The sequence below is a fragment of the Bicyclus anynana genome, chromosome 17 (assembly GCF_947172395.1).
Source record: "Bicyclus anynana chromosome 17, ilBicAnyn1.1, whole genome shotgun sequence".
Classification (NCBI taxonomy): Eukaryota; Metazoa; Arthropoda; class Insecta; order Lepidoptera; family Nymphalidae; genus Bicyclus; species Bicyclus anynana.
In genome coordinates, this window is record NC_069099.1 from 15,926,799 (window position 1) to 15,945,369 (window position 18,571).

General features: G+C 37.4%; 1 protein-coding gene across 1 annotated transcript; it reads left to right on the forward strand.

The window, feature by feature from the left end:
• The first annotated feature begins 1,775 nt into the window (after positions 1 to 1,775).
• On the forward strand, positions 1,776 to 17,667 carry LOC112050148 (cytochrome P450 4C1). The gene is made up of 10 exons (XM_052886467.1): positions 1,776 to 2,159; positions 5,061 to 5,224; positions 9,056 to 9,165; positions 9,745 to 9,835; positions 10,105 to 10,296; positions 12,089 to 12,441; positions 13,699 to 13,767; positions 14,194 to 14,362; positions 15,050 to 15,223; positions 16,484 to 17,667. Exons 2-10 carry the CDS (start codon positions 5,077 to 5,079, stop codon positions 16,639 to 16,641), a joined length of 1,464 nt encoding a protein of 487 aa, XP_052742427.1. The 5' UTR covers positions 1,776 to 2,159; positions 5,061 to 5,076; the 3' UTR covers positions 16,642 to 17,667.
• The last annotated feature ends 904 nt before the right edge of the window (positions 17,668 to 18,571 follow it).

Here is an 18,571-nt window from a genome sequence, read left to right on the forward strand (position 1 = left end):
TAAGTCCTTATTTTATTCAGGGTTGTCGGCCAATATAGGCCTCAGTTTTATATTGTCTGGTACAACTACAAACGATTTCGAGGTTGAATCACGGCAGTATACGTTTACTACGGTATCTTATCTAAATAAGCTATTTTATTTCGAAAAAAAAAAAATTTTGCGGGTATAAAAATTATTTGTGATTGCAGATGAACGTTACATCTAATTTAGACTGTACGTATTTTCTGCTTAGGTTATGGTTGAAAACTGTCTATCTCTTTATAGTTTGGAGTAGGTATTATGGCTAACTTATTAACTCGCAGTTAATCCGAAGGCCCACCATTATCCTTGAAGACTCTCGGTCATTATATTTTAGCATATTATAACCAAACTCCTAGTCAATTGAAATGAATTGCAATAACTTTAAATACCAATAGTTTTGCCCAATGCCTCTTTGTAAATTGGAGTAGGTATTATGGCAAACTTAGAAACTCGCAGTTAATCCGAATGCCCACCACTATCCTTGAAAATTCGCGGTCAGCCCGGATATCTCCTTATATTTTAGAATATTATACCCAAACTCACAGTCAATTGTAATTAATTGCAATAACATTAAATACTGGCAGATTTTCCAATATCTCTTTATGATTTGGAGTAGGTATTATGGCAAACTTAGAAACTCGCAGTTAATCCGTATGCCCACCATTATCCTTGAAGACTCGCAGTCAACCCGGATACCTCCTTAATATCAGTTAACAAATATTCCATCCGTTATCCTTGAAAACTCGCAGTCAACCCGGATACATCGGATATTTTGGAATATTATGAACAAAGTGAAATATTATGATTAATTCGTTAATCTACAATTATTTCCTGCAATGAAACACTTCACTATATTTTTATTCACTGGGACTGAAATATCATCGACAAACACTTCACTAACTTTCTTTGTCGGACTATAAAAAATCTAACGAAGATATTTTCTCTTCCGATATTTTTCGAATCTTCACTGATCACTGATTTTACACTTTACCTTTGAAGGCATATGAAAATAAACTATATTAACGAAAAAAAACTTCTTTCTTTCTTTTTTTTTTTTTTTTTTGTAAGAGACGCGTGCGATAGTTACCGCGCACAAAAAAGGAATGAGAGATATCCAAGATGGAGGTCTGAGGCGGCATTACGAGTAATAAGAAGTACTTTTTTGACTTCCTATTTTAATTTTCTTTAAAAATAGTGCGCATAGTTACCAACCAAATAAGGACACTACCTTTGTTTAATTATCATATATGAACAAGGATGCAAGGAAATATAATTAAAACTAATTTTAGCCAGCATGACGTCACCGTTCTAATACGTTAGCACAAATTATAAAGTCATGATTCTCAGCCAATTTTAACGGCCTACTACAGGGCTGGGCCTTGGAGGGATAATAGATATGGACCTGGCTGGCTTGTTACCACCTTACCGGCAAAGACGTACCGCCAAGCGATTTAGCGTTCCGGTACCATGTCGTGTAGAAACCTTAAGGAATGTGGATTTTCATCCTTAACAAGTTAGTTCGCTTCCATCTTAGATTGCATCATCACTTACCATCAGGTGAGATTATAATCAAGGGCTAACTTCTAAAGAATAAAATAAAAAGGTAAAGTTTGTGGTACTTATTGGGCACAGGTCGTGATATCGGCTGATGAAATACGGGTGATATCGTGGTCGTCTCGTCGTATATGAATCATACCAACAATTCACCTACGTATATAATACACGTATAGCTTGTATGATAAAATAACAAACGATCATTCTATATACGGCGCAGTGTCAGTCTAGCTGTTATGCTTTTGTGTCGTTACTAGTTTTCTTGTTTATTATTAAACAAAACCGGCTTTTGAGTCGACATTAGTGTTGCCTGATAGTGTCTTTATGAATGGATGATTAAAATAAATAATAATCGCCATACCATTAATTCAAATGTGAGTTAAAAATCAAACTGAATCAACATTTTTTAATGAGTGTTTTTCTAGTGATAATTTTATACGTAGCAATTTTTGAATACTTAAGGTATTAAGACTCAAGTGGTGAGAAAATAATCGGGACATTTGTCGTTACCTGGCAACACTCGTTGAAAATTCAAATTGGACTACTGTTTGGAGTTGAAGTGGTTGTACTGGTATAAGCGTTGGGTAGGTACCCATATACTATGTAGTATGTACCTATTTGAATTATTAGTTATATAAGTATATTATGTTTTTTTATTCTGGACCTTTATAGTTTAGTTCTCATCCCGACTGCAAGGAACTATGTTTTTCTTTGTACTGTATTGTTATATTTATGGGTTATGCATGTAAAATTCTATATTATTCGTGTCTTTTAAACGGCCGGATTTGAACTATTATTATATTAGTCACAGAGTCAAGATATACAGATTAAGTCTTTACAAGCAGCGTTGTGAAACCGACGAAACCCATAAAAAACAAACGTCACGCATTTCCTTGACATCCGCAACAAACTTTTTTCATAATTTGTATGTCAAATTATGAAAAATTATACACTAACAACTATTACTAAAATTAATATAATAAATAATCAATAATTACCAATAAAAAATACTCCATCTTATTTCTTTAGTTTTTGTGAACAGTTTTTAAAATATTTAAAAACATAAGACGTATTTTTTCTTGAATAATATTGAAAGTTACTGATGCGAAGCTTCGTGTAGTACTGACTCGAGAATGTATTCGTTTTTGAATTTTGTATTTGGAACTGCTACGACACCGTCGTGTTCCGCACGCTCCATCTGACTAATATCAAAGTTTAATCACTAATTAGTAGTGATTAAACTGTGATGTTAGTCTTTAAAATTCAACTGTACTCTTAGGTCTTAGATGGGTGTTTAAAAAAAATACGGAATTTCGGCGCAAAATAGGTACCTAGTATAAAATAAATATGTACTCATTGAAGTAGCTTTTTCGTAATGAAGGAATCTTTAATATAACCAATATTGATCTAGAAGTTTTTGAGTTAAATCGTAACAAACAAACAAAAATATCAACAATCAATCTTAATATACCTACCTAGATTTATGTAATATAGACAGATTACACGAGCGTAAACAAGTAAAAAATTAAATAATTAAAGTCTGACTGAACGTTTTTACTTCAACATCTTCTCTACTATATAAAAATAAGTCGGGTTTTCCTTCCTGACGCTATAACTCCAGAACTCACGAACCGAGTTCCACGGTTTTGCATTCGTTGGAAAGGTCTCAGGCTCCGTGAGGCTTATAGCAAAGAAAATTCAGGAAAAATTTCAACGTAGGGTAGGGGTAGGGTAGGGGCAGGGTAGGGTAGGGGTAGGGTAGAGATAGTTGAAAGTTTACATCGAGTTTCACGCGGACGAAGTCGCTGGCGTCCGTTAGTTGCCTATAATGATTTGTGAACCTAACCTAAGCCAGTATAGGTACTACAAAACAACAAAAAAATCTGTAATTAAATTTATTATGGTCCGAGAGATGGTAGACATTTTTGAGTAGGTTTTAACAGCTTAATTTTTATATGAATAAAAAAAACCAGTCTGAGAACAAAAACAGCAAGTTGATTTTTTTTTTATCAGGAGCTTATTTTTCGAGGACTGAGACTTTAAAATTGAATAAAAGCAGGCGTTAATAAAGTCATTATTTAACTAGCGAACGCCCGTGACTTCGTCCGCGTGGGTTTCACCTTTTCACAAATCCCGTGGGAACCATGGATGTTATTAATATTACACATAGAAACCTTCCATTTAAAAAAAAATTATACTAAAAGTTACTAAACTTTTAGTATAACTTTTTAGTCACTATTTGTAAATTGTAATGGCTTTCCGTAACGTCTGCTTAATCATCATCATCATCATCATCATCATCAATTTTCTTCATTTTTAACCGACTTCAAAAAGGAGGAGGTTCTCAATTCGGTCGGTATTTTTTTTTTAGGGTGACAGCTTTAAATTTTTTTTCATAAATCATAAGAAAATAATGTGAATCAAAAATTTTTAAAATTTAAACCTTTTAAGTGGTGAAATAGGGCTTCAAAGTTTACATTGATTTCCACGCGGACGAAGTCGCGAGCGTCTGCTAGTGAGGTATAAGAAAAGTGTGTGAGACTTATTCACATGTGAATCCTCGTTGTGCAGATTAAACAGCAACAAATTCAATAAATAATTAATTACCTATTATATTTATAGCGCAAGCTGACCTTGGTCTTTGTATGCTGATAAACTTATATGTTTAAGTTTAGAAACAATGAATATATTGCTTAGATAGATAAACTACTTTTTAACCGACTTCCAAAAAGGAGGAGGCTACATTCTGATCAGTTTGTAGGCGGTGCCAATCCAGTGTCGTGTTTGAAAGAACTACAGAAATTAAAACATCACTTGCTAGGCTCCGCCTTCAAAGTGATCAGAAGGTAGCACATAGGTATGATGTTATTTTTTGCTTTTTAGTTTAGGTTAATTTTTGTGTTGGAAGTTGGTTGAATTTTTTTAAATAACTTCATGAAGGTTTTGACGGCCTCGGTGGCGCAGTGGTGTGGTCAGTGGATTTACATTTACATGGTCCTGGGTTCGATCTCCGGCTGGGCTGATTGAGGTTTTCTTAATTGGTCCAGCATTCCGGTACGATGTCGTGTAGAAACTGTGGAGTTTCATCCTCCTTCTAACAAGTTTGCCCACTTCCATCTTAGATGTCATCATCACTTACCATCAGGTAAGATTATAGATAAGGGCTAACTTGTAAAAAATAAAAAAAAGGTTTTCCGTAATCTATACTTCTATACTAAATATATAAAGCTGAAGAGTTTGTTTGTTTGTTTGTTTGAATGAACGCGCTAATCTCAGGAACTACTTACTGGTCCGATTTGAAAAATTCTTTGAGTGTTAGATAGCTCATTTCTCGAGGAAGGCTATAGGCTAAATATTATCCCCGCATTACTACGGGAACGAGAACCACGCGGGTAAAACCGCGCGGCGCCAGCTAGTTTACCTGTAAGTAAAAAACTAATTTCCATATGTTTCAAAAAAAATTGAGAATTCTTTTTTTTTAATAGATATAACATAACGCCCATGCTGTTGCCAGTGGTGGTGGCAGTGACGATCGCGTTCGTCCTGTGGAAGTACTTCAGCCGGGAGCAGAATGAGTTGGCCAAATTGCCAGGACCGCCGAGGTTGCCAATTGTTGGCAGCGCCATTACATTCCTGGGATTGTCACCGGGTAAGATTTGTGGAGATTTTAAGCTAGCAGACCCTACGGTTTTACCTGTGTTTTATTTCATTCACGGGGATAAAATATAGCCTATATTACTCCCTGATAATGTAGCTTTCCATTTGTGTAAGAATTTTTAAAGTCGTTCCAGTATTCTCGGCCTATTCGTAATAAACAAAAAATTTTAATAAAAAAATTCAACCGACTTCCAACTCAAAAATTAACCTAAACTAAAAAGCAAGAAATAACTTCTTACCTATACGCTACCTTCTGATCAGTTTAAAGGCGGTGCCAAGCCAGTGATGTTAATTCAAGCCGTTTAAATTAGAACGTTTCTGGTCTTCCTTCAGAAACGACTTTAATTATCGCTGGACATACATAAAAAAAAACATACAAACAGCCGAACGTAGAACCTCCTCCTTTTTGGAAGTCGGTTAAAAATCAAATCTTACATCTATAAATTACCTTGTTAAGTAGTTTAATATTTGTCATTCGCACGAGAATTTTTTTAACAAAATTAAAAAAAGCGTTCAAATACAACAAATGCATTCCCAAGTATAATGTTCACATGACAGCGTTTTTAAAACACAATTTTGGGCGTTGGAAATATACCTTCATTTAACTTCACACTATACAAGCAGACGCCCGCGACTTGGCCCGCGTGGAATTTAGTTTTTCACAAATCCCTCGGGAACCATGGATTTTTCCGGGATAAAAAGTATACCCTATGTGTTAATTCAGGCTATAATATATCTCAATACCAAATTTCAGCTTATTCGGTTCAGTAGTCGAGACGTGAAAAGGTAACAAACATTCATATCATCAAAATCATCGGTTTTCGCAAATCTAAAGAAACCATGGATTTTTCGGGATACAAAGTAGCTTATGTTTTAATCCAGAGTAAAATCTATTTCCATTCCAAATTTCCAAATCGCTTCAGTAGTAGCGACGTTAAAAACTAACAAACATCCAAACACACCCAAACATCCATACAAACTTTCGCGTTTATAATATTAGTAGGATTTGAACGCTTTTTTAACGTCCGTTAAATAAACTCTTGTGCGAATGAATGAATGAATGAATGAATGAATGAATGAATGAATGATATGAATGAATGATATTTTATTCATGAAAATGTAGGTTTAACATTTACATATTTTATAGAATTGAGCCTTTATACATTAAAAAAAAAAATGAGGGCTAAGGCGTCTATATCCAGCGGCTTCTTGCAACGAGGTTGATGTGGTTGTTCCACGTTATCTTTATAACATGTACGAAGGTCTGGCGATGACAGGTTCTTAGTCAATAAGAAAAACGTAAATAAAAGTGATAAGTCGATAAATCTTACAATAACTTTAGTTATCTAATCCAAACAGAAGTATTATTATCGAGCCGGGTGTATAACAAAAGGTGACTCACTCCGATGGCTCAGTGGTTAGCCGGTGTAGCTAACTACGAGGTCCTGGATTCGAATCCTGGTTTGGGCTATGAAATATTGTGGATTTCTGTTTTCAGAGAAGTTCTCAGTAACTGATCGTAGTTGGAAAGTGTACCTATTGTGTTACAACCCCCGAACATCGAGCATTCTAATTTCTTTGCCGTCGGTGGGTTATAGTTCCTATATCAAGTGGAAATGATTTTTAGGGTTCCGTAGTCCACAAGTAAGTAATAGTTTCGCTATGTCCGTCCGTCCGTCCATCTGCAGCATAGCAGAGACTGTAACTAGAAATTAGCATGAGTATGTAGATTAAAAATGTGAATAAAGTCGTAAAACAAAACCTCCCCTAGGTACATGTAAAGAGGGGATGATTTTTTTTATTCATATCGTTTCGTTTATATCATAGTGTGGGATATCGTTGGATAGGTCTTTAAAAGATATGAGAGGTTTTTTAACAATATTTTTCGATTTAAGGATGCGTTTGTAAAATATTAAGTATGTATATATTATAGGTATATTTGTTAGAGTCAAGTGTCCCCGCCCTTTACCGGCTGTTTATTGATAAGCGAAAACATTCACAAGAGTAGGATGTTATAATGAAATTACAAGGAAAACTATAACAGCTAAGTAGCAATTACTATTCAAAGTAATAATCGACCAACTTAAAAAACGTAATTGGAACTCGAAAATTGCATACTAATTTCGTCGTTAATTAAAAAGATAAAGTTGTCAGTCTGTTAAAACTAGAAAGCTGAAATTTGTTATGGGTATGTATATTAATTAGGTACGTCTATAAAATGGCACTATACAATGACAATAAAATTAGGGTTCCTTCCCTACATGAGGATGCGTAAAGTAAGGATAATTTTTTTATCGTCTATCAGTATCAAGTGTTAGCTTTTAGCGTTGTTTGTTCTGGGGTCTATCCCGTGGTGTAAGGTATCAGTATCGGTATTTATGTGCATCCTACTAATATTATAAATGCTAAAGTTTGTATGGATGTTTGGCTGTATGTTTGGATGTTTGTTACTCTTTAACGCGGCAACTACGGAACCGATTTGGCTGAAATTGGAATGGAAATAGGTTTTACTCTGGATTAACACATAGGCTACTTTTTGTCCCGAAAAAATCTACGGATTCCCGAGATTTGCGAAAACCTGATGATTTTGATGGTATGAAAGTTTTATACTCTTTCACGCCTCGGCTACTGAACCGAATCACCTAAAATTTGAAGTAAAGATAGATTATAGTCTGGATTAACACAAAGGCTACTTTTTATCCCGAAAAAATCCATGGTTCCCAAAGGGATTTGTAAAAAACTTAATTTCACGCGGACGAAGTCGCGGGCGTCCGCTAGTTAAGTACATAAGGGATTAAAGTGCTAACTTAATCTACGGAACCCTACACTGCCCGTGGCCCGACACGCACTAGATAAAGCTAGGTAGGTACATAAAATAAATTAATTTAATTGGTAGTATTAATTTACTTACTTAATATTACATTATAAACGCGAAAGTTTGTATGGATGTTTGGATGTTTGTTACTCTTTAACACCGCTACCTACTACTAAAGCGATTTGGCTGTAATTTGAATGGTTCCCGAGGGATTTGTGAAAAACTAACTTAGACGCGGGCGTCGGCTAGTAATAATATAATCTACTATTCCATGTCTAGAGATCAAAACAGTTCACTTCTTGCCGACATATTAGAGTGTTCTTATCAGCCTTTAGTAGCAATGACCGATTGTATTCATAGGTACATACATCGTCTTAGGGCGAGAGCCTGTAGGAGCAGACCTTCTTTATTTTATAAAGCTGCTAGTAAATCAGCCAGTCGTATGCACAATTTTTACAAATCCCGCGGGAATTATTATATATTTTAGGGATAAAAGTAGTCTATATGTTGCTCCACAATCTATTCTATCTTCATGTGAAAATCCTGTTAAAATCGGATCAGCCGTTCAAAAGATTAGCCCGGACTAACAGAAAGACAGACATATCTAAAAAAAGCTTGTTTGTGGTTTGGTGTCGTATAAATAACTATATGGAAAACAGAGTCATTGTAAAATCACATTTATTTTATTTATATGTATTCATATATTGATATACTACCCTTCTGCTTCTAAGCAAAAAGGTTTTGCCGCAAACACCCGGCTAATAGTCCAACAAGAGTGGATCGAACCTAGGACTTGCTTGAATACCCTTTGAGCTATTGAGGATTAAAATTAATGCTATAGGCAAGTTCGTTGATAACACTCCTATGATATGCGGGCGACGGGCGGAAAGCCTGCGCGGGCGTAAAATCAATCGTGAGTTTTTCATTCATCGCTACACGCCCCCGCCCCGCACGCAATGTTGGGAGTGTTACGAAAGAAGTTGCCAAGCTATAAATGTATCATTTCAGAGGAAACATTCAAGAGGATCACCGCTTTGCCGAACGAATATGGCGGACGGGTGGTCCTCACGGCGTTCGGTCGATATATACTGCACACTTATAACGTAGAGGATATTGAGGTGAGTAAATGATAACGTTTTTAGGGTTCCGTAGTCAACATGGAACCCTTATAATTCCGCCATGTCCGTCTGTCTATCTGTCGGTTTACCTCAGAGGCTATTACTATAAGAAAGCTGTAATTTAGCAAAAATATAGGTACTTAAGAAGGCCAACAAAGTCGTAAAGAAAAACCTGAAAAAATAAAATTTTTCTTTACCTCCCCTACATGTAAAGTAGTGATGATTTTTTACTCGTTTAGCCCACTGTGTGGGAAAATTAACAGATACAGTTTTATTAGGTATTATAAATTATAAATACGTAATAAAATTTAAGGAAAGCTATCACACCTAAGTTTGAATAATAATTTAAAGATTTTAGTCGACTAATAATTTGTCGGCATTGGTGGCGTATAACTTCGTAACCCGGTTTTTTTATATGAGATAATCTTTTTTTATTATAGATTTATGATGATTTGATGATGATGATGATGATGAGTTAGGCCTGACCCTGTTAGACCCGCTAGTTACCCTGGAAGAGCTACAAGTTTAATGATAATGCGTCAGGGCAAAATAACTGACATAATTGTAATAATTTGACAGATTGTCCTGTCACATTCGAGGAACATAAAGAAGGGCATGGCATACAGCTTCATGGAGCCATGGCTCGGCACAGGCCTGCTTATCAGTACAGGTATGTTGTTTTATATTTAACTACTAGCTGTCTGTAATGTAATTTTTACACTTCCTGAACACACAACTCGACGTTGTAGACAATATTAAAGTATTATTTGTTTAAGTAACTTTCGTTGTTTACTATGCAGCTAAATAAAATTAAGACAATTAGTTTGTTTTTTCCACATTTGTTCGCCTCAGTTTCAACTCCGTTAATGATATGTTATTAACGGAGTCGAAACTGAGGCGAACTGACTGAGGCTAGTAGTATAAAATCTTTGGTTTCAGGCAACAAATGGCATAGACGCAGGAAGATATTGACTCCAGCGTTTCACTTCGACATCCTGAAGAGTTTCCTGAAGGTCTTCGAGGAGCAGAGCAAGAGCCTGGTGGAAGGACTACGACAACTCAACAAGGGAGGCACCGACGTTGTCGACGTCATACCTTTTATAAGCGATTACATGCTGTATGCTATTTGTGGTAAGTTGTTTGTTTTTGCCACAGAATAATCAATGATAGGCAGATGGAGCGTACGGAACACGACGGTGGCGTACCCGTCACATTTACGAAATTCACAAACGAATACATACGAATAGTACGACTCGAAGCGTCGCATCAGAATTTTTTTTTTATTATTTATAAGTTAGCCCTTGACTACAATCTCACCTGATGGTAAGTGATGATGCAGTCTAAGATGGAAGCGGGCTAACTTGTTAAGAGGAGGATGAAAATCCACACCCCTTTTCGGTTTCTACACGACATCGTACCGGAACGCTAAATCGCTTGGCGGTACGTCTTTGTCGGTAGTAATTTTCAGTATTATACAAGTCGTCTTATGTTTTTAAATATTTTAATAAAACTGTTCACAAAAACTAAAGAAATAAGAATTGTTATATTAATTTACGTAATTGTTGTTTGTGTTGAATTTTGAAATACAAATTATGAAAAAAGTTTGTATATGTCAAGGAGACGCGTGACGTTTTTTTTATGGGTTGCACCGGCTTCATACGCTGCTTGTAAAGACTCACTCTTTCTTACTACTGTTTTTACTCTGTGGTTATTGCTATATTTATGAGAAAAAAATATTCACCCATCATTTTCTTAGGTAATGTTTTCCTCTTTTCGGAAGGCTTATTAAATTTCAAAATAATTTAAAGTTAGGTTAATACTGAATAGTTAATTAGTTAATTTATTTCCTTAGATAAAATAGCTATACCGTTAAAAAGGATTGGTCCTAGAGTATTCCCTTGTTGCATGCCATTATATTTACTACTGGTATATTTTGATTATTTATACATCGTTTCTTACGTTGTATAGAGATTTAATATTAAAAACATTTAAAATACATAGTCGTTCTTTATAAAGATAAATTACAAATGAATATTAAAAAACATGTTAGAGTAATTATTAATTATGCCTCTAAACCAACCGAAATAATAATTATGTAGGTATTAAAGGAAGTCTGTTCCAAACCATTAAACATTACGCCCAAATTATTACCTTGCGAATTAAGGTTTTTGTTATAGAAAATTTGCCAAATCATCACAACAAAGTTTTTTATTCCTCTCTGTAAAACCCTCGAGAGCTATTTACAACTTTGTAGCTACTAACGTTTTGCCCATGGTTCGCTTATTTATTGTTTAACGTCAATAATTGTACTAAAACAGGTAGTTTCTAAGATTGAAAGTAACAGTAGATAAAGAATTTAATTACTATGAAATGGCACAGAAAAAACATTTCATACCTTTTGTCTAGAAAACGAAGCTTTAACGTTCTAATGATCCCGAGGTACAGATAATTAAACATCCAAAAATTTTAATGACAAAATTCACAAATGTTATCGCCGTGTTACAACGACTTGCGGTACGGATGGCTTCAGTGTGCTCGTGGCGTTCGAGCCGTCCACATCTCTTGTTGTGTAATTCTTTATGGGTTGCTTGGGATAGGCGGGGAGAGTGACTTGAGTGGAAAAGGGTGTTTGTATACAGTCAAAGGATCCTTAACCCTACACACATCGTTCACAAGTACGTGACTTCACTCAAGGTCATTCTCTGCCATTCTAGAGTCTTATTTTGGTTACAGTTTAATTTGTTAATTAAGTTGTCCTGACAATTGTTGTGAATCATAACCTTTGTTCGACATTAGTTTTCTTATTTTTGTAATCACTTTTGAGTCCACTAAAACAAAGCGAAGGCGATTTTATTGACTTTTATTTTTATGACTACTTTATAAAAATAAGTAAGTGTTTCAAACCACTGATGTTTGCTTTCAGAAACTGCTATGGGAATAAAATTGGATTCAGACACATCAGAAACCAAAATAGAGTATAAAAAAGCGATTTTAGATATCGGATCAATCGTTATGCAGAGGCTCACGACTATATACCTCCACAACGACATAATCTTCAATTTGCACCCATTGGGCAGAAGGTTTGCCAAATGTTTGGACAAAGTGCATTCGTTTGCCGACAACGTTATCATGGAGAGGAAGAAAGCGTACGGTACAGAGCAGAATGGTGGGAGTAAACGGAGATTGGCGCTACTTGATCTTCTGTTAGAAGCTGAGAGGAAAGGAGAAATAGATTTGGAGGGTATTCGAGAAGAAGTCAATACGTTTATGTTTGAAGTAAGTCTTCCATTCGATACTGATTAATAATGTCTTTGATTACTTTTTTTTCGTTTTTGTTGATATACATGATCAACAAATACTTCATTGTTTATTTAATTGATAATTGTTTGATTATTGTTTCACAGTGAATAAATGAAATACTTAACATTGGTCTGTGATTTCCACTAGGATTCACTGTAATGTACTTTCTTACACAGTTGTGAGACAAAAGTCAGTTATACAGTCTAAAGTACATTTTGATGTTATGTGAAAATCAATATCGTATACAAGGTTTTCACTATACGTTGAAATTGTACAAAAGGAGTTATTCCTTCTCCAATACAAGTACGTAACTTCTTAATGAGTCGTAGGCACTACTGAATGATACGATTTGGAAATTTTTTTTTTATTGATGGTATTAAATTGATTTGGAAAAACAATTCCAATCTTAAGGGTAGGAAAACAAGAGATGATTGATTGTTTATGTGGTGGTGGAAATCTACCGCTTATGACAGAGCAAAACTTGATGATGAGCTTCGCAGGGTGTGCAATGTGCATGTAGCCAGGTAGCATGCCTTGCGAAGCTAATAGCTTGCTTGTCAATCATCATTGATATCCGAATTATATTTCAATTAATTTAAAAACACATAATAAATATTAAGTAATTTGCATGCCAAATAGGCAAATACATTTACTATTTGCATCAACCCACCTTACGCTTAAGTACGCTTGTATCTGCAAATAAATACATTGATTGATTGATTGATTTTATGCCTTGTATGCCTGTAATTTTACCGGAAACCATACCCCTCAGACAATTTGGCTTTCGATGTGGGTAGTTCCTTACTACACACATGTTCGCGCGCATGTTCGACTATCTATATGTCTATGTCGTCATCAAACCATAATCGGCTCACTGCTGAGCTCGAGTCTCCTCTCAGAATGAGAGGGGTTAGGCCAATAGTCCACCACGCTGGCCCAATGCGGATTGGCAGACTTCACACACGCAGAGAATTAAGATAATTCTCTGGTATGCAAGTTTCCTCACGATGTTTTCCTTCACCGATTGAGACACGTGATAATTAATTTCTTAAAATGCACACAACTGAAAAGTTGGAAGTGCATGCCCCGGACCGGATTCGAACCCACACCCTCCGGAATCGGAGGCAGAGGTCCACTGGGCTATCACGGCTCTATCTGTCTATACCTCATCACAACTAAAGTAGAACTTAAATAAAATATTGTACACGACTGTATAGGGTAGTTCTTTTTCAGGGACATGACACCACTGCGATAGCGTTGTCGTTTGGAATAATGCTTCTAGCTGATCATGAAGAAGTACAGGTATTATTTTATCTTGTTGTTTGATTCTTTTTCCATAAATTTTGATAGAATTCTTATGAGTATTTTATAAATACTTCAACAGGTGCCTAAGGCCTGATAACCGACAAAAAACTCACTTTTTACTCTTGCTTTCTTTCTAATTTTTTGATATTTACTACGGGATATCGTGAGAAAACATGTCTCTAGTCATCAGCGTTGTTGCAAAATTTGCTTATAGACCCATAAGAAACTTAACCAAACTTTATAAACTAGTATTTCTGTAAAAAATAAATGGATTTTTTATTACTTCATTTTATTTTATTTATTTAATTAAAATAATTTACAAAATCACCTCAGTAGATCCCAATATGAGCATAACAACCTCACAAATTCACTAATTTTATCTCTTTTTATTATTTGTTTAGATTGAACTTTCACTGATTTCAGGAGCGTATTTTCGAAGAATGCCAGTCCCTACTGAGTGATTCTGACGGCGGCATCAGCATGTCCGATTTGGGAGAGATGAAATACTTGGAGGCTGTCATAAAGGAGATACTGAGACTGTACCCAAGCGTGCCTTTCATAGGTCGGGAAGTCGTCGAAGATTTTATGTTAGGTGAGTTTTAAAACGACGAGCCGTGATAGCCCAGGGGTTTCGACTTCTGCCTTCGATTCGGAGGGTTTTGGTTCGAATTCGGTCCGGAACATGCACCCCAACTTATGTGATGTGCATATTAAGAAATTATATATCACGTCTCGATCGTTGAAAGAAAAACATCATTAGGAAACCTGCATACCTGGGAATTTTCTCAGTTCTCATCAAGTGCATGTGATAGGCCAATGGATATAACCTCTGCCTCTGATTCCGGAGGGTGTGGCTTCGAATCCGATCCGGTGCATGCACCTCCAATTTTTCATTTTAACTTCGACTTCTGCCTTCGATTCGGAGGGTTTTGGTTCGAATTCGGTCCGGAACATGCACCCCAACTTATGTGATGTGCATTTTAAGAAATTAAATATCACCTCTCAAACGGTGAAGGAAAAACATCGTGAGGAAACCTGCATACCAGAAAATTTTCTCTATTCTCTGAGTGTGTGAAGTCTGCCAATCCGCATTGGGCCAGCGTGGTGGACTATTGGCCTAACCCCTCTAATTGTGAGAGGAGAATCGAGCAGCAGTGAGCCGAATATGGGTTGATAATGATGATGGTGATGATATTTTATCTGCTGAAGCCAGCGTGGTGGATTATTAACCCTAACACTCTTGTTAGGCTATTGGCTGATAGGGAATACATTCTTCCAGATGACATCAGAGTGAAGAAGGGTTCAGAAGTGGTGGTGCACATATACGACGTGCAGCGGAGGCCTGACCTGTACCCGGACCCTGAAGCCTTCAAACCCGAGAGGTTCCTGGAGTCGGACTCCAGGCATCCGTACGCCTTCGTTCCCTTCAGCGCTGGGCCCAGAAACTGCATTGGTTAGTAGAGTAGTACAAGTTGAGCCGTGACTGCCCAGTGGATATGACCTCTGCCTTCGATTCGGAGTAATCGTTCGTATCTGGTCCGCGGCATGCACCTAAAACTTTTCAGTTACGTGCACTTTTTAACCGACTTCCAAAAAGGAGGAGGTTCTACGTTCGGCTGTATGTATTTTTTTTTTGTATGTCCAGCGATAATTCCGTAATTTCTGGACAGATTTTGAAAAATTTTTTTTTGTTTTGAAGGGTTTGATTCCAGGGTGGTCCCATTTTTTTCATGTCTGGATGTGATGGTGGCATCCTGGAGAAATCGAGGGGAACTTTTGAAAAACATAGAGTCGGCTAGTGCGTTTATAGTGCTAGTGCGTGCTTATTAATTTTTGTTCACACTCAGTAGGTATGCTAACACTAAAAACTAAAAAATAAAAATTTTAATAAAAAAATTCAACCGACTTCCAACTCAAAAATTATTACTCGGAATTTTTTTAATAAAAATTTTTATGGAAACTAAATACCTCATTATTAAATATATGTGAATTCTGCCCATCTGCATTGGGGCGGCATGGTGGACTATTAACTTGATCCTTCTCATTCTGAGAGGAGACTCCTGCTCAGTGAGCCGAAAATAGTTGGTTAATGATGATGAGATGATATAAAGTCTGCAAATCCGCATTGGGCCAGCGTGGTGGACTATTAGCATAACCCCTCGGCCCTCTCATTCTGCGATGAGTTTGGTTAGGCTAAAAGATATGTGGGAAGCTGTGGTCTCCTTCTGTGAGATTGTGATGTCACAGAAAGAGGCGGTATATCCGCCGTAAGAGAGCCGGACGCAAGCAGCTCGTTCAGGATCGTCATTTGCCTCCTTGACGAGGACCTCCGGGTGATCTGTCCCCTACCTTAAGTCTTCGAGTTGTTAACGCTTCAGTGTTCCTGAAGCGACCTCAATAAAACAACAGGAGAGCTCGATTTACGAGTGCCGCTGGCTGGCGGTAGTTTACGAAATGTTCCCGTGGCTCAGTCATCAGGCGACGAGTCGGAACACCGTGGGGTTTTAGTCGATTAAAGTCCGACATAACGTTCTAGCCTCCCCGTGGCGAAAAGGTATCCATGAGAATTTACCCACGATAAAAAAAAGGCTAATGGATAGGTTGTTAATGGTTCCTGGATAATGGATTTTATGTTGGTGGAAAAATTTTTAAAATCTTTTCTCTTTATAATATTAGTGTAGATTAATACATAGATTTCGTTTCTCGTCCTCAGGGCAGCGTTTCGCGAAGATGGAGATGAAGTGCGTGCTGAGCGAGATCGTGCGTAACTTCCGCCTGGCGCCGCTGACGCCGGGCGCGCGCGCCACGCTCAAGACGGACATCGTGCTGCGCTGTGTGGACCCCATACACGTGCGGTTCATACCACGATAGACACGAGAGCGACGCACACGGTGCGTTGCGGCGGTGCGGCGCCGGAGCGGTGTCGCTGCGTCATCTTACATAGAAATATTTGTGGCGTCGCACCGAACTCGCAACCACCGAGACGAGGCGGGTAGGGGTGAATGCGTTGCGACGTCGGAGCGGCACCGCTCAGTTGTTTACGCATCACAACATAACTTAATAAGAGCGGGGAACACGATGCGTTGCGGCGGCGGTGTGGCGCCGGAGCGGTGTCGCTGCGTCGTCTTAGGGCGAAACCACAACACTACGGTGCGTCGTCGGATCGCAAAAATCTACCGCACAACGCACCGTGCTTTCCGATGCGGTGCCGCACCATGCAAACTTGCGACGCAATGACGTACCGTTCAGTCGGTGTCCGCACTTAGCTGCGCGTATGCTAACTCATCTCGTTAATTCAGGAACGGCCTGTCCTTTGGGATAAGACCGTAGAAGTATTTAAGGATAAATTTTTAAAAACAGAAACCTGAAAGGAAGCTTGTAAATCTTTATATCCTGATTTAGAATTTAAACTAATGGCCACATACGATGCCGAATCGCATTGCATTGCGGCATTGTTTTTGCGATGCAACAACGCATCGCAGTGTTGTGGTTTCGCCCTTACATAGAAATATCTGTGGCAAGTCTCACTATGCGCTACGGCACCGTACCGGACTTGCAACCATCGAGACGAGGCGGGGAGGGGTGAATGCGTGGCGACGTCGGAGCGGCACCGCTCAGTTGTTTACGCGTCACAACATTACTTTATTAACAGACTGTCTAAAGTTGCTACGGCGCCTCTGCGACTTAACAACGTTGCGGCGCGTCGTGTGCCTTCAGCCTGAAAAGGCCAGACCTTTGGCACGAGGCAAGACTTGCAAATTCTCGTGTTCCTACCCAGAGCTGGGAAAAATGCATGCTTTTCTTTAATTAAAATACATAGCTATTAATTTAGAATACGAAATACAGAATATTTTTAGGACATAATTTGTATTTAAAATACAGTATTTATAAAAGCTACCGCGCTTGTTTTACTCGTATATCTCTCCCGAACTTTCTAATCGAACCCCACGAAAATAACTGATATATAATTAATATATGTATGTATATTTTGCAATGTATTTTGAATCCATGAGAAGGTATATAAAATGGTAAATGGAAAATACATCAGAGTCAGGTATTTGAAATACCAATTACGTGTTAAATTAGAAAATTTTTTAAATACAAAATACGTATTTGTATTTCAATAAAATATTTTTTTACAATTAAAAAATATGTTTTATAATTATCCAATTATAAAATGGCTGGAGGGAGGCATCGGCCGTGGCTAGTTACCACCCCACCGGCAAAGACGTACTGCCAAACGATTTAGCGTTCCGGTACGATGTCGTGTAGAAACCGAAAGGAGTGTGGATTTCATCCTACTCCTAACAAGATAGCCCGCTTCCATCTTAGATTGCATGATCACTTGCCATCACGTGAGATTGTAGTCAAGGGCTAACTTATAGAGAATAAAAAAACCAATAATATTATATTCGTGTCTTCTTCAGTCGCCAGAACCTTAGCTTCGTGGCTACCGTACGATCTTCAGTGAAGTCCGAAATGAAACATTGGGTTGCTGGTAAACAGCTGCAGACTACGTTTATAGTCTGTATTTACTTGTAATTGTAACTTACTTTATAACGTAAGTAGCTATTTTTAAATCTGATTCAAACAGGCTTCGTTTCTTTAAATATCTGTGCTGGGCTGGCGGCTCTGCCACACAATAATATTGCATGCGCATAATTTTCGTGTGAACGATGCATGTTTTACCCACAGATTAATCAATAATATACCTACAGATGTAGCGTACTGTTATACCTAACCATAGTACCCCATATTGATGATTAAGTAATAGATAAGCTAATAATTGGTATTAAAAGCT

Excerpts from the sequence above, each read along its gene's own strand:
- LOC112050148 (XM_052886467.1), top strand. The coding sequence starts at position 5,077 with ATGCTGTTGCCAGTGGTGGTGGCAGTGACGATCGCGTTCGTCCTGTGG. Across the intron at positions 5,225-9,055 it reads ATTCCTGGGATTGTCACCGG|AGGAAACATTCAAGAGGATC; the intron begins GTAAGATTTGTG and ends GTATCATTTCAG. Across the intron at positions 12,442-13,698 it reads TCAATACGTTTATGTTTGAA|GGACATGACACCACTGCGAT; the intron begins GTAAGTCTTCCA and ends GTTCTTTTTCAG.